Source organism: Stylophora pistillata, chromosome 11 (assembly GCF_964205215.1).
Source record: "Stylophora pistillata chromosome 11, jaStyPist1.2, whole genome shotgun sequence".
NCBI classification, from domain to species: Eukaryota; Metazoa; Cnidaria; class Anthozoa; order Scleractinia; family Pocilloporidae; genus Stylophora; species Stylophora pistillata.
In genome coordinates this window covers 26,021,980-26,037,394 of record NC_142529.1, presented here as the reverse complement: position 1 = coordinate 26,037,394, position 15,415 = coordinate 26,021,980, and the positions used below count along the sequence as shown (strand labels likewise).

The 15,415-nt window shown below is 38.4% G+C and overlaps 3 protein-coding genes across 3 annotated transcripts in view; 2 read left to right on the top strand and 1 right to left on the bottom strand.

Moving 5' to 3' along the window:
- LOC111341678 (protein patched homolog 2.S-like) overlaps nt 1-7,025 on the top strand; it is a 23,050-nt gene extending 16,025 nt beyond the window's left edge. Inside the window, exons 19-24 of the mRNA XM_088737820.1 lie at nt 273-342; nt 749-837; nt 1,270-1,599; nt 2,300-2,442; nt 3,008-3,107; nt 3,546-7,025. Of these exons, the coding sequence (XP_088593946.1) occupies nt 273-342; nt 749-837; nt 1,270-1,599; nt 2,300-2,442; nt 3,008-3,107; nt 3,546-3,824 (1,011 nt within the window). The 3' untranslated portion in view covers nt 3,825-7,025. The remainder of the gene's footprint in view (nt 1-272; nt 343-748; nt 838-1,269; nt 1,600-2,299; nt 2,443-3,007; nt 3,108-3,545) is intronic.
- Nucleotides 5,516-8,852, bottom strand: LOC111341681 (DNA-directed RNA polymerases I, II, and III subunit RPABC2). Its single transcript, XM_022948659.2, has 6 exons — nt 8,721-8,852; nt 8,431-8,494; nt 8,127-8,169; nt 7,747-7,840; nt 6,440-6,511; nt 5,516-5,846 (listed from the first exon to the last, which is right to left on the bottom strand). The coding sequence occupies exons 1-6, from the start codon at nt 8,741-8,743 to the stop codon at nt 5,756-5,758; spliced, it is 387 nt and encodes a 128-aa protein (XP_022804394.1). The 5' UTR covers nt 8,744-8,852; the 3' UTR covers nt 5,516-5,755.
- Nucleotides 8,817-15,415, top strand: LOC111341680 (RNA 3'-terminal phosphate cyclase-like protein). The gene is made up of 9 exons (XM_022948658.2): nt 8,817-8,975; nt 9,436-9,507; nt 9,901-10,076; nt 11,116-11,190; nt 11,829-11,953; nt 12,078-12,203; nt 13,233-13,389; nt 13,786-13,889; nt 14,973-15,415. The coding sequence occupies exons 1-9, from the start codon at nt 8,849-8,851 to the stop codon at nt 15,130-15,132; spliced, it is 1,122 nt and encodes a 373-aa protein (XP_022804393.1). The 5' UTR covers nt 8,817-8,848; the 3' UTR covers nt 15,133-15,415.

Below are 15,415 nucleotides of genomic sequence, written 5' to 3'. Positions count from 1 at the left end.
TAAAAACGAGCGGTTGCCATGCTAACCTAAGAGCTAGCATATTGTTCAATCAGCACCGCTTCATATTTGTTTTCTTTAAACTCGTTTTCAAGAAAACGGTGATATTCTTCTTAGACAAGCTCTGGCCACAAAATACCCGCAATTTTTTACACTAACTAATCATGTTTTAAAATATAGCGCAGTAAGCATGCACAATATGATTCTAACCTTTGCAGTGTCACCTGGGATATCTTCTAGCCCTGATAATGTGCTATTGTATCTGTTTCATGCAGGCCGACATCAAGCCAAAGACTGCTGACTTTTCAAATACCAGATCTCCCCAAGATGATAAAGCAATGATAGGTAGGAATGATACTCTGAAGAATTACGTCGTTACAAGAAACTCGGATAATTTGAAATGCGGGATCTGGCTGAGATTGCGTTGAAAATTTCGCTCATCACTTCATAGTTGAACTATTAACTAGTAGAACTAGTAGGTAACTGGCGATTTCTGCGTCGCAGCGATCAGAATTGTCAGACGTGATCAACTCCTATTCTCAAACGGACAGCCAACATGGAGGACACGGAAGCGCTAGGATTGGTGGGTAGGGGCTCCCATCCCATCATCCCTATCTTCTTCAGCACGTATTCTCATCCCGTGTGCGTCATTCAGAGGACTGGGACTGAATCAGCGCGCTGACAAAAGCCTAGCATGTTACTTTTTTTCAAACTAACCTTCTCCTGCTTCTCATTGTTTTGTCATTTTTAGTGGCTGCAGCTCAACCAATCACGTTTGCAAAGATCAACTTTAATGTCATTGGTCTTCAAGAAACGAAGGACTTTGTAAAGTTGATTAAGGTAAACAGACCCCTACCTTGTAACGAAAGTTATTCCGTTAAAATTTGTGTGCTGCATAAACAATAAACTGTCTCTTTGCGTTCTACGATGGTACTTGACAAATGTTATAATTATAAACTTTTTACGCGCGCATCAGAAAATTTCAAAAGGATGTTTATTTTTTTGCAATTTTTGATAATTTCTGCTCGTAATCTACATAGTTACACTGCAGAAAATTCTTTGGCGAGGAAGGCCTTATACCAGATGCATACATACCACCTCTTTCCTCTACTGAGAGAGATTCCTCCGATCCCGTGTGCAAAAAAAAGAGGAGGAACTTCCGTCATTCCTTCCCATAGACATATGTGAGACGTAAGGGACATACCCACCCCCTTTCAACACCGCCTAGTTCCCTCTAAAGCCTTCACAAAATATACGTTTTTCTCTTTACAGGATGTTCGAGAGATTTGCGACAAATATGCTGAAGAAGGCCTCTCCAACTATCCCAGTGGCGTCCCCTTCACCTTTTGGGAGCAGTACATCTGGCTTAGGCGGCAAATTATTATCGCAATTTCCATATCGTTAGCTGTGAGCTTTTTAGCTATGGCAGTGTTGTTGTTCAACATATGGGCTGCAGCAGTCATTGTGCTTGTGTTAGCGATGATTACAGTTGAAGTGTACGGCTTCATGGGTCTGGCTGGTATAAAACTCAGTGCTGTACCTGCGGTTACACTCATTCTGTCTGTTGGGGTTGGAGTGGAGTTTACTGTCCACATGTGTATGGTATGTTATCGCTTTTACTTTGCTCCACGGAAAGCGCGAATTCTCAAAATTATCAAATGTATTAAAGCAACTTTAAAGCAAAAGTCGAAAGCAACCCGAGATTTCATTTGCCTGGTTTTGTTTGCTATGATTGGTCTAGGAAACTCGCGCAATTCTTTCGACCAATCAGATGCATCGTCATCGATAGCTGTCTGTTTTCCCGCGCTTTAGGCAGTTTCCTATGAGATTGCCTTTGTTCTGATGAATTGTACATGATTTCCTGTGGCATTGGCTTTGAATGACCATATTTAAACGAAATGCACACGAAGCACGAACAGGTTGAGTTGTACGTTGTCTTGATTCGATCTACTTGAATCTCAGGAAACGTAGATGAAGAAATTCCAGAACAAACTATTCTACCTATGGCGAGAACAATGACAATCCATGCTTAGCGCGGCAGAAAGGCAACCGCTCTTATAACGGTCGGGAAAACAAGCAAACTATGTCTTGGCGGTAAAACATGCAAACGATTGTTGTAAAAGGCGGGAAGATTTACCCAAGCCAAGGCTCTGTCGCGTTAATCATTGTGGCTGATTGGCTGTGAAAAAGCTGTTTAGTGATTGGTTAGGAAATTGACTCAACATCTTGAAACCAGAAAAGTTTGCAGGGCATGAGTTTTATTGAGTAGCACGCTTTATAATCCTGTATGTCACTTTCATAGGCATTTCTGCACGCCGTCGGTGATAGAAACCAGAGAATGCAGAAAGCAATAGAACACGTTTTTGTACCTATCGTGGATGGTGCCATTTCAACGTTCCTAGGGGTTGTTATGCTGGCGGGATCTGAGTTCGAATTTATTGTCAGGTGAGACAGATTCACATTCTAACAGGAATGGTCACTTCAGATTCTCAATCTAAAAGCATCAAATGAAGATATATTCTTTCTGTACCCGTAAAACCAAGTAAATCCAGTATCTCACATTATTACACGACTCGGGCAGTCAGAGGGCCAATAACTAAAATCAATTAATCAAAATGCTCTATTGCCGGTCAATATTCTCTCAATATTGGACCGGGCACTGTCCCGAATGGTCCCGAATGATACCGCACTTGTGTTCCTTTGAATTTCAGTCGTATAATAAATCTCTTATTAACCAAGCTGGCTCGGGACCGTACTGGAAGAATATCGGCCCTCGGTCTTTTTAGTACGGACCTCGCTGCGCTCGGTCCGTACTGTCAAGACCTCGGGCCGATATTCTCCCAGTACGGCCCTCGCGCTTGGTTAATAAGATATAACTCACGTATGAATCAACTGCTTGAGTGCGCAAATAAAGAATAAAATTTAACTTCTCCCTTTTACATATGAACAGAACATAAATTTGACGCCGGATTCTACTTTCAATGGCTTTTGTGAATCATTTATCTTTCAGATACTTCTTTAACCTTCTTGTAGCACTGATATGTATTGGCACATTTAATGGCCTCCTATTTCTACCGGTTTTCTTGTCTCTGGCCGGGCCTGGAGCAGTGGTAAGCTGTATTGATTTTTCTATCGACAACACCTTGTTATATTCAGTTACTGATTGACAGTTCGCGATTTTTGAAACCTGATAATCTTTGTTTTAATCCACGAATTTATATAAAAGTCAGTTTAGATGAGATATATTAAAACACTCAAACCATTATGAATATAGCGCTGGTAAATATTTTGCAAACAGTGTCGAACGCAAGGGTTAGTGCAGCCGGTGATGAGCGCGGGAAAATCCACTCACTTCAAGTAACAATAGAATTTGATTGGCTGAATAGATAATTTGTTAAATCTGATTGGCTAGCAATTGATAGATGAGCTTTCGGCACTTGTTTCGGGCTTCATATGAAACGGTTTGAATGCTTTGCAGTTTTCAGCCCATAAAATCCGAAACGTTTTCTCATAAGCAAACATAAGGTCAAATGTGTCATATTTTTCAGGCAACTGAAGTCCCAACTCCCAACCTTTCAAATTCATTGGCCATTCAAAACCAGGCAACAGCTCCTTCCTCTGCTGAGTCAGCGATAAATGATTTGGAACTAGAGGAACACGAGCCCAGTAATGTAACAAAAGGAAACGGGAAACCTTATGAAAGGACCTATCCGATGATTAAACATGGGGCACAAGTGGAACCGGTACACGATAAAGAATCAAGGAGTTCAGACATGACGACGGTTGAAGGGCCACGACAGCACGAGATGTATGATGTCAACATTTGACGCAAACAAACGAAACGGCTGGCTTACCATTAATACACCAGAAGACCTTTCTCGACGTAATCTGGAGCCCGCTACTAACTACCAAATATGGATCACCCGTCCCAGTGCTCACGGTCCTCACGTTTTGTTTAGAGAAGCGAGCGTTGAAATACCATCGTGAAGTTATTCAAAATTAGACATAGAAGGTATATTATAAGCCCTTACTAGAATTTTACTTCTATATATTATTATTCCCACCATGGAAGAAGCTCTAATGTAATAAAAAATATGTAGATATCCATGCTTGCCTCTCACAGGTATCTATGATTCTCAACGGTTATCTCTATTGAAGCAAATAGTGGTTCAAATACCATTATTTAAATGTAACCTAAATAATGTACACCATATAATTATTTATTCTACACTTGACTGATGCGTTATAATGTAAAACTTTGGGGCTAAGGATAAAAGAAATTATTTAAACAATGGAATTTATACACAACATGAATTATGTTCACTTTGTTTACATATAATATATTTTATCACTGGATCTTAAGTTAAAATGCATCAACTATTTTAATTTTTTGAAAATTTTCAAGTTTTTTTAGTAACTGAAATCAAAGTTAAGAATTTGCAGAGGAAACACTTTGAGAGAATGATAAGTTTGTAAAATAGCACCACATAAATGCCAATCCAACATTATTTATTTTAGGAATGTACTTTTTTAAAAATGATTTATTGGAAAAAAAAAATGTATTCAATTCTAAATTCCTATATATTTGGAATTATAACAAATATGGCACACTAGTTTTATATTTGGTTATCAGGAAATAATTGATGGTTTATATAAACTTCTTTTATTTATAAGGAAAATATTAAATGTGAAAAGAAAAGGTGTTGGATGCCAAAGGTTTTCTTCAATTTCAAAGTTTAAGGGTGCAGTATACTTGAACAAGAGTCAACTTCAAAAGTTTAAGTGTATAGGTATTGTATAATTGTATAACTTGTTTTAACATTATTTTAAGGAATATTTGAAGTTTGTGATTTAAGAAAACCTTTTTCCTGTTGACAATTTTATTGTTTTCATTGTTTTTGTTTTGTTTTCCACTTGAGTGTAACCCTGACATAAAACTGTACCCCACCCCCAATGGGCAGTAGTCCCGAGACAAACTCAACCCCACCATGGAGGGGCCATTGATTAAAAAGTAAAGAATGGGTGGCCCTTTTTTCTTTTCTTTCATTTTCCTGTAATTTAGCCCTCCTGGCCCTGGCAAAAACAGAAAATAATATAATTTTCATTGAGAGTGAGGCCAATAGAGCATTTTTACATGCAAATAAAAGAATAATAGCCTTGCCCTTCATAATATTATTATATCTCCCTGTTAGCACGAACATTATGAATGGTCAGTTTAGTGGGCTGTATATCACTGTATAGCCGCTAAATGCAAATGTTTGTTTGAATGAAAATCTTCCCCCTCAATTTGAACCCAGAAATGTGATAAATATCTTTACTAAACTCTTGTTCCTGGTCTGTACCGTGAGTTATGGAACCTAATTTTTTTCACATGGATTTATGGCCTCTGAGCTTCATACACAGGCCATAAATCTGAGGTAAAAAATCTTGGTCCATAACTTTCATTATAGACTTAGAAATAAGATGATAAGAGGTTTATGATAATTTTGAAACACAGAATGCTGACTTTCCACAGAACTTAAATAAAACCAAAGAGCGAACTCTTTTTAATGTTCATCAAAAGCATTCTACAATGATGAGAAAATACATGAGATGCATGCTACATAAATACATAACAGGAACAAACTGAAAGGATAATATGAGAAGTTCCTGAGGATATACAGTCCTCTCATGGGTGGGGTAAAAAGAAAGGAAAATAAAGTATTTTCATATAAGGACATATAAACTCCTAAGATGTACATCTAAGTCAGACACTGTTTTATTCTGTGATGATAAGTTCATCTATTGCCCAGTCTTCATGGCTTCCATCTGGAAGGTATCGCCGAATAATAATGGGAATTTTTCTTGCCCTGAAATAGTAGTGAAAGAGGAATTAGGAGGGTTTTGACTTTTGTATTTGCTGTTCTTCTGCAAATATTGCTCTGTTCCGTACAGTTTATAAGATGAACCATTTATGCATTTTTCATTAGTTCTTACTTATGTATTGCAGGACAGATGTCACCACTGACAATATACTTTTTCATCATATTATAATTAACAATTATTCACCAAAGGCGAGGTGAATATCGTCAAATAATCCCCGAGACGAAGTCGAGGGGATTATTCAACTATATTCACTGAACCTGAGGCAAGTAATTATTTTAGTATAATTTCAGAGCTGAACAACAGAGAAATTTCTAAAATCATAACATTTTAGTAACACTTACTACCACTTTAGTTTAACATTTTATATAAACCGCGCGGAGCGGTTTATATAGCGTCATATAAGGAACCGCTCAACCCATCAGATTGCTGGCAACTCTTTGTTCAGCTCTGAAATTATACTAAAACAATATATTCCATGTTGTTGAGGGTCTCTTTATATCAATAGACTGCAGATGACCTACATTGTAAGTTTTGGCTTCAATACTCTGTTAAAAAAGCTCTCACTAATATTTCTTACTTGAGTTCCTTCATGGCTATCTGTAAAGGATCTGTCTGACCTTCAAGTTCCACCATGACAGGGGCACCCATACTGGTTATCAAAACACAACAGAACAAAACGAGTTGAAAAAATTGTGATCTTGCTCGAATGAACTGAAATGGACTTTAGCCAGAGTAAAGTCAGAGACCTAAACCCCTGCCATTAGAACTTTAACCTTTTACACCCTAACATCAGTATGCATATTCTCCGTACTGTCCTCTAGACATTTCCTAAAGTGCTGACAAGGAGAATTTGTTTATCGATCAAGAGAATATTTAGTCAGTGATCATTTCCTTTATTCTCTTTACTTTAATGTGTGATTCAGGGGTTATACCGTTGGGAGAAATTAGATGCTAGTCACTGACAGGGCTTTGGGGGTTAACAAATTAACTTAATATCAGTGGAATGTACTTCTCAGTTATCAAATGAAAATAGCCATACCACCTTAAATATATCTCATCTATGTCTTAATTATACCTACCTGCCTTGACTAGTTTTTAACTAATTGTGGGTAGGCATTTCTCAAATTGTAATTACTGTAAATCAATAAATTGTTGTTGTTGTTGTTGTCTTAATGCTTTCACTCCCAAGATCTGATCTTATGAATAACTCATTTCCGAGTTGCCTTTAGCCTCTTTTCAAAGCGAGTCCTGCTGCTCATCCTTTCATATGGTAATAAGTTTTCATTCATATGCAAATTAAACTCATTTTCATACGCATGGTTGAGCACCAGGCCTCACTTTGAAAAAGAGGCCAAACGTAATTCAGAAATGGCCTTTTGGTTTCAAGAATTTCGTGTTAGATCAAGATCGCAACCTCTAACTAAGATGTTTGAGTGTTCTCATTACATGATTGTTGGGTACTGTATAGATAATATAGGAAGAAGTTATGTGATTTATTTAGCTTCGCCGACCGACAGGGACACCCCAACAGCTTGCACCAATTACTGCAGGCCTGTTAATCCCACCCCAGGGTAGGACATCCATCACACAGTAATCCCGTGCGTGCGAAATTAACGTCTCCTGCCCCCAACCCTACAGGATACGGGACCTCCATTTATTCGTCCCTATCCGAGAAGATTAGAATATCTAACCATTTCTTGATGTTATAGAAAGGTAACAAATTATTCTCAATTATTTTAAGACCTTGAGTGTTGGTCCGGCTGGGGCTAAAATCCTCAACCTCCCACACAACAGTCCAGCGCTCTATCCATTGAGCTAACCGGGAGGTGGTTCAGGAGGCGGCGTGTTAATCAGTTGTGGGAGTTAAAGAGCAGAGTACTTTACCTGATTTGTAGGGCTCTTGTTCCCAAAACCCTTGCTCTCTCATATTTTGTCATATATGGTGTTGTGATTCTTTTGGTTGATTCTTGGCTTTCTTCTGCAAATTGACAAAAAAATTGTTATAATTGAAATGTCTTCTATCAAAATGTTCTTCTCTCTCTCATTATAAGATGTTCATTTATGACGTTTGTTCAACTTTGGAGAATCCTTATTCCTCCCCCTCCTGAATAAAATGCAACACAGAAACCATTTTCTTACCTTTTGTCTCATAATTTAGATAACCAAGTGGCCGTAACTGCTGGAGATTTTGGTTTTTTTCTAATGGATTACATTATATTGCTGGGATTTTATATAACATTGTTTAAAAATATTGCAAATCATACCTGCTGTGGGCAAAATTTCAATATTCTCAGTATCTTCTGTGGGCTGAAAAAAAAATTCACAATAAAGGATATTAGATGCAACCTCTTTCAGGAAAGAAAGAATCATCAACATCTTCTTTGAGGGTATGGTTCCTATATACAACGGAAAATTTCCTCCTGATTGGTTCTCACAATCAGTACATCTTGCTTTGAATCACATGCAACCGAAATTAAGCGTGTGTTGTCAGAATCACGGCAATGATTTTAATATATAATTTAACTTATCCAGAAGGTAATGGCCAAATATATCGGTTAAAAAGCTTACCTCTAAGTCATCTACATCTTCAAAGGGGTCTTCTTCTTCAACCTCATCTAGGTCATCGTCATAACTAGAAGAATATCAAGAAAGTTCTCCATCGTGACTTTTGCTGCTACAAAGCAAATTGGACAACGATCGATTTGATTCTACTATTATCTACCACTACCACAAGGAATGACATTTCATCGACAACTGAAATGCGTCAAAACGTGCTTTTGGTATGTAGCTATTTGAAAGGTGAATCAATGTAATAAAAATCTCAAGACTCACTAATTTCTAACGTTATAAAAACTCACCCTTCCATATCGTCGTCCGCCATTTTGAAAATATACGACTGAACACTAATTTGACCAGCAGCATCAGCTGGCGAAGAGAAGTACTCTATATATGTTCCTGAGAAGGTCTCCCACGTGCGTTTTTCAACATGGCGGCTGATTTGACCTACGAAGGTTGTAATTTTTTCAGACAAAGACTTGTTTTGGCAACGCTAAGCGGAAAATCAGTGAAAATAAAAAACATAAGAGCTGTTGAAGATGATCCTGGGTTGAAAGGTACGTCCATTATTGGAGTGATTATTGGAATCACAGCCTTTATTTTATTTTTATTTTTTATTTTTATTTGATTTATTTGTTTAAGCAGGTTGAATTTATTGGCAACTATTAAGCTGATGTGGACCTGCTGTTTTCCCACCCAACCCACCCCAGGGGAGGACATCCAGCACACAGTAATCTCGTGCGTGGGAAATTAACGTCTCTTACCCATTACCCTTAAGAGACGGGACCTCCGCTTTACGTCTTATCCGAGAGACGAAGCAAAGTGGGTAAAGCATCTTGCTTAAGGATACAGCGACATGTCCCTGGTAGGACTTGAACCCGGGCCCTTCGACCCAGAGTCCAGCGCACTTAACCACTGGACCACTGACGCCCCAACTGCTAACTAGCTACGAAATATGCTTTATGTTTTACCGTCTGATTTGATAATTAATTTTCTGCTTTCTATTATACTTTCAAGATTTCGAGGCCAGTTTTATACGGCTCCTGGACAAGGTAACAAACGGATCACGAATAGAAATTAATGAAACAGGTAAGTCTGCAGATTATTTATTAGAAAAGTTATTACTTGTTAAGGAAGATTTTTTTGATGATGACCTGTTACAAATCGTGATACAAACCACAGGAAGGAACGGGATACGGAATATATAGGCTGGAAATTTATAAGATACGGAATAGTCGGACCCTCCTAATGGGGCCTCATTATAAAAGCTGTCCTATCCAGGGCTCGACACTAACTTTTCAACTTACTAGCCAAGTGGCTGGTGACGTCTTAGATGCTACGACAATGTCAGTTTGTTTACTAGCCAAACTGGCCAGTGGAAACCGAAAACTACCAGCCAAAACTGAATTTCTACTAGTGTGTGGGCTATCGTTAGTGTGGAGCCCTGTCTATCCTCATGTTTGGTTGTTCGGTTTTTCCTAGGTACAATGCTGTTTTACAAACCTGGCCTGTTAGCTGGAGGTGCCATTGACCATGACTGTAATCCTCAAAGATCTATTGGCTATTACTTAGAAGCTGTGGTGCTGTTGGCGCCATTTTGCAAGAAACCTATCAGGCTTACTCTGAAAGGAATAACAAATGACCGACATGATCCAACGGTAAGCCAGAAATAATATCATAAACATTTCTAGCAGAGAATCAACCCCTTAGACCTTAAGAGTGACTGGCCTCTAATTTCTCCTTACAGTTTTACTACTGAATCAGTCATTAAGGTCGCGAGAATAAAGGAAATGATCACTAACTAAAAGAAGCTCTTGATTGTTTAAACAATTTCTCCTTGTCAGAAACTTAGGAAATGTGTAGAGAACAGTATAGAGAATATGCATGATGATGTTAGGGTGGAAACAGAAATGACCATTAACATAATAGAGGCTTTGCAGGGCTGGACACTTACTAGCCAAATGGCTAGTGACAGCTTAGATGTTGCAAAAATTTCAGTTTTGTTTACTAGCCAAACTGGCAAGTGGAAATTAAAAACCAGTGGCCAAAACTGAATTTCTACTAGTCTGTGGCTAGTTGGCTACTGTTAGTGTCAAGCCCTGCTTTGCTTGTTAAAAAAATTCTCCTTGTCCACACCAAAGGCCTTCTTTTCCACACCAAAGAAAATGTAAACAATCCCCCTGTAGATAATCAAATATTATAGCAAATATGGATGCTGATGTCAGAGTGTAAAGGGTAAAACACACAAAAAACCACATTTTGGCTTGCTCTAATCTGTGTAATTCAAATTTTGTGTTAGTTTTTCTTGGTTTTGTTGTCTTGTTATTTCATATCCAAAATCAGTTTTTTTCCCTTTGTACGGAGCATCCTATCTCCACTTGTGTATTTCAATTATTTTATTGAGAACAACTAAATGTAGATGCACATAAAAAAAATTTATTTTTCAATATCACATTGTTTAAAACTAATGGGCACCACCAAGGTACCAAGACTGTAGGTTGACATAAAATTCCACTTTCCTCCGTGTGGAGAAAAATTGAAAAAAGAAAAAACTGGCATCATGAGGGTATCTTGATTAAACACAGACAGAAAACAAGATTGAAAACAGGTGGGCATAAAGGTGCATCCTTTAATTATTTCTGTGAAAAAAGTGTCTTAATCCTATAATTTGATGATTGTTGTGTGATGTTGTATTAGGTTGATATCATAAAAACAGTTACTCTTCCGCTGGTAAAGAAGTTTGTGGTAGATGATGAAGGACTAGATTTAAAGGTAATAACTAGTATTATTGACGTTAGTTATTATCATTATTATTATTATTGTTGTTATTATCAATGATTTTCCAGGTAGTATTTCAACACATGCATAAGATTTAGACATGCTGCAATTATACTGTCAGTGAACTTAGCTGGAAAGACAGTAAAATATGACTTACCTGCCCCTTTCAACATGCTTGAATTAATTTTTTTTTGTGCTTGAAAGAAGAAAGAAGGCTGCAATAGACCATCCTCACCAAACATTACTGTGGCTATATTGTTTACCAAAACAGTGGAATTGGGGCAAAGTTGGAGTCTGAGACAATCCTATGGGATTTGAACTATTTTCATTACTAAACAATTTCTTTCATTTTTTCCAATAGATATACACAGCTAATTAGCATGTGTTGGGAAAAGGTTGAATGGTTTAGGTCGCTACAAGGATCAAAATGCGATAAAACTCAACAAATACTTTAATCCACATCTGTCCAGCCAAAACTACATACTTGCGAGCACATGCACATGTCTTAATCCCATGAATCCCGAGAATAGGACAGGCATGTAATGCATGCTTACAGGCATCATGACTTTCCTAACAGCATGTGTTGAAATACTTTTATTTAATGATCATTTCTTTCACATTTTTCTTTACAGATTGTGAAAAGGGGAGCTCCTCCAGAGGGGGGAGGGGAAGTGGTATTCTCCTGCCCTGTGAGGAGGAACTTGCGGCCAATACAATTCACAGATCCTGGAAAAATAAAGAGAATAAGAGGCCTTGCGTATCCTTTAGTTTTTCCTTCAGTTTTTTTCTTTATGATAAAATGATAGTTTAGAGACCATTGCACGTAGACCACTAATTTTCTCTCTTTTAAAGTTGATTTGCCTTAACCAAACCTTAAACAGGTATGCTATGCGAGTTTCTCCTGCCATTTGCAATAGAGTGGTGGACGCAGTGCGTGGTGTATTGAATCAGTTTGTGTCTGATATCTACATTTATACAGATCATTGCAAAGGAGGTCAATCTGGAAAGTATGCTATCTTACAACCATTATTCCTGCAGTAAATATCCAAATGACCCAAAAGCTAAAGCCTGAAAATTTCCCCTTGTGTAAATGGTATGAATTTTTCAGGAGTAATTTGCTTCTTCCCCTGTCCTTGGGATGGGGTGACAGTCCATTGGAAATTACCCTTGGCATTTTTCAGATGCATCTGACAAGTTATCAGCTCCCATTTATACTCATGAGTGACCAAGATGGAATTTCTCCTTTCATTCTTGATACAGGATCAAACATACAAGTGACGAGAATAAAGAAAAGTATCCAATCCAATCCTCTTTATTAGTTTTCCACTAAATGGGTTTTAAAAACTAATTACAATCAATACGAAATCAAAACTCATGAACTATAAAATGTCTCGTTCCAAAAAAAAAAACTACAGAGAAATTCTTTAAATAGTCACTTGAAGGTTGGCAAATTGACACATTCTCTTACTTCATGTGGTAGAGAATTCCAGAAACTCGTTGCGCGGTATAAAAATGTGCGTTGCCCAGAAGCTGACTTATAAGCTGGGATATTCAAGTTATGCTTAAATCTGGTATTACAATCATGAATGCAAGCACGTGTCTTAAATCTATGACAAAGGTAGCTGGGGGCTAACCCCTTGACACATTTGAATGCTAAAACTCCAAGTGTGTATTTAAGAAAAGTGGATGCGGGGAGCCACCTTAGTATCAATCAAGGGATTATTAGTTGATCCGATACCAAATTATCATAGCTAAAATTGTTAGAAATGTATGGCAAACAGTATGAAGAATCACTAATTGCATCTTGGGAGTGTAAGGGTTGGGTGTCTATGAACAGAATATCATAACCCAGCCAGGTCTCAAATCCAGATTTGAAGATGTAGCTGGGTCAGTGCACCTACACTGTGCAGATGATATAAGCAAAGCTTTTCAGAGTCTCTTAAACCAGAGGTGCACTGTATTCTTTTGTCACGAGCATGATACATCATACAGTCATCAGATTAATAATAATCAAGATTAAAAATGTCCTCTTCTAGGTCACCAGGGTTTGGGATATCATTAGTTGCAGAATCAACAACTGGTGCTATGCTAAGTGTTCAGACATCATCCAACCCAGTGGGGGAGGGTCAGCCAGTTGTCCCTGAGGATCTTGGTAAACAGGCAGCTGAAATGTTACTTGAAGAAATTTACAGGGTAATTTTTTATTTTTTCACAATGAAGCAGTCTTTAATTGAGTGTTGAAATTAAAGTGGGATTGCTTTGGTTTTGTTTTACTATACTTCACTCTGTGATTGGTGCAGAAAATCAGACAGGTCTCTCAACCAATCAGATTAAAAGAGTGAGGTTTTCCTACACTTCAGGCAGTTGTTTATACTTTGACCCCTCACTGCCTTGTGATGTGTTCCTTTTTTTCTAATTGGCTACTGTGATTACTTTATTAGGGATTCACAACACTCAATCAAAATGCACTTCATACGGAGTACTTGACTGGTGATCAAGCTTACATTCATAGTAGCTTTTAGAAAACATGATTTCTAGTATACTCCGAAATGAAACTCACTATCATTACTTATTTTTCTCCTTTGATAGGGAGGCTGTGTTGACTCTCGCCATCAGAGTGTTGTTCTCCTTTACATGATCCTGGGACAAAGGGATGTGTCTAAAATTCTCACTGGACCACTGACTCCATATACGTAAGTACTTGATAATCTCTCTCAATGAAAAGACTAAATAAATTCAGACAATTTTCTGTTTGCTCTTTGCTGGTGTGTTGTTGTCTGTGGTGTGTTGTTATTTGAGAGGATGTTCTTATCTGCTCGGCTTCAAAATCTGGCTCTCATTAAATTACGTAAAGGAGAAGAGGGAGAAGAAGGAGAAGGAGAAACTGACAGAAGGAAAGGGAAAGGGAAGAGGTAGTGTTAGGGAGTATGATGGAGGATGGAAAGGAGGGGACAGGGAGGCAGTAGGAGGGTGGAAACTAGAGAGGATGGGAGGGAGTGGGAATGGAGAGAGGAAAGAGACATTGCTTGGGAGTATGATGGAGGATGCAGAGGAGGGTAATGAGGGTACAGGGAGACAGTGGGAGGGAGGGGAATAGAGAGGAGGAATGGGGGTATTGAGTGAGAGAGGTGGGATTGAGGGAGCTAGAGAGGGTTGGTGAGGGAGAGAGAGAGAGAAGGAGAGGAGATGGTGAGGAATGAAAGGAGAAAGAAGAGAGGCCAGATAGACAGGAAGAAAAGAGAGGGGATAAGTGGCAGAGAGGTGAGTTAAAGAAGATGATGGGTTAGGAAGAGGAATGCAGCACAGATGGAGAGGGAAGGGGACAGAGGAAAGGTAGAGTGGATTGAAGGGAGGGAGGGAACAAGGGGAGATAATGAGGAAGGGAAGAAGATGAAAGAGAGATGAGATAGACAAGAAGAAAGGGAGGGGATGGAAGGCAGGTGGGAAGAGGGGCAGGTAGAGTGGATGACAAGGAGGATGCCAGGAGGGTGGAAGTAGGGTTGGGGAGGGAGTAGAGATAGAGGGGACAATTAGGAGGGAGGGAAGAATGGGAGATGAGGAGGGGATTGTGGTTGATGAGAGATGGAATGGACAGGTACAAGGAAGGAAAGAAGGAGTTGGAAGGAAGGGGGAATGGAGAGGAATTAGAGGGAAAGGAATAGTGGTCTGGTGGAAGCACACATATTAGGACTAGGTTCATTATCAATGTTATTATTTTCTTTCTATTCATGCTCTTTTGGTTAATTTTCTTGACACTGTTTTCAACTCTTTTACAGCATTCAATTTTTGAGACATCTAAAAGACTTTTTTGGAGTGATGTTCAAAATACAAGCACAACAAAGTGACGACGATAACGGTGCAGCAGGAGGAGAGAATAAAATCTTGTTATCATGTGTAGGGGCTGGATATACGAACATTAACAAGACTATGGTTTAAAAAACAATAGTGGGGTCAGGGATATTGAGACCTTGATTCTGAAGCTCGTGGACTTTTGTCTGTGTATTGTGGTGACTCTCCCCAGGATGTCTGGAGTGCCCAGTACTATCAGATCACAGAACTTGATTGTAAAAGAACCCGCAATAATTATTCTCACTTCATTAAAGTCCTTAACCTAAGATACATTTTGTAAAATTTCTAAGTAAAAACAAGGTTTTTGGTGAAGCCGGTATCTGTGATGTGAATTTGTTTTTATCTCAGATTAAAACATGAAGTGTTTTTA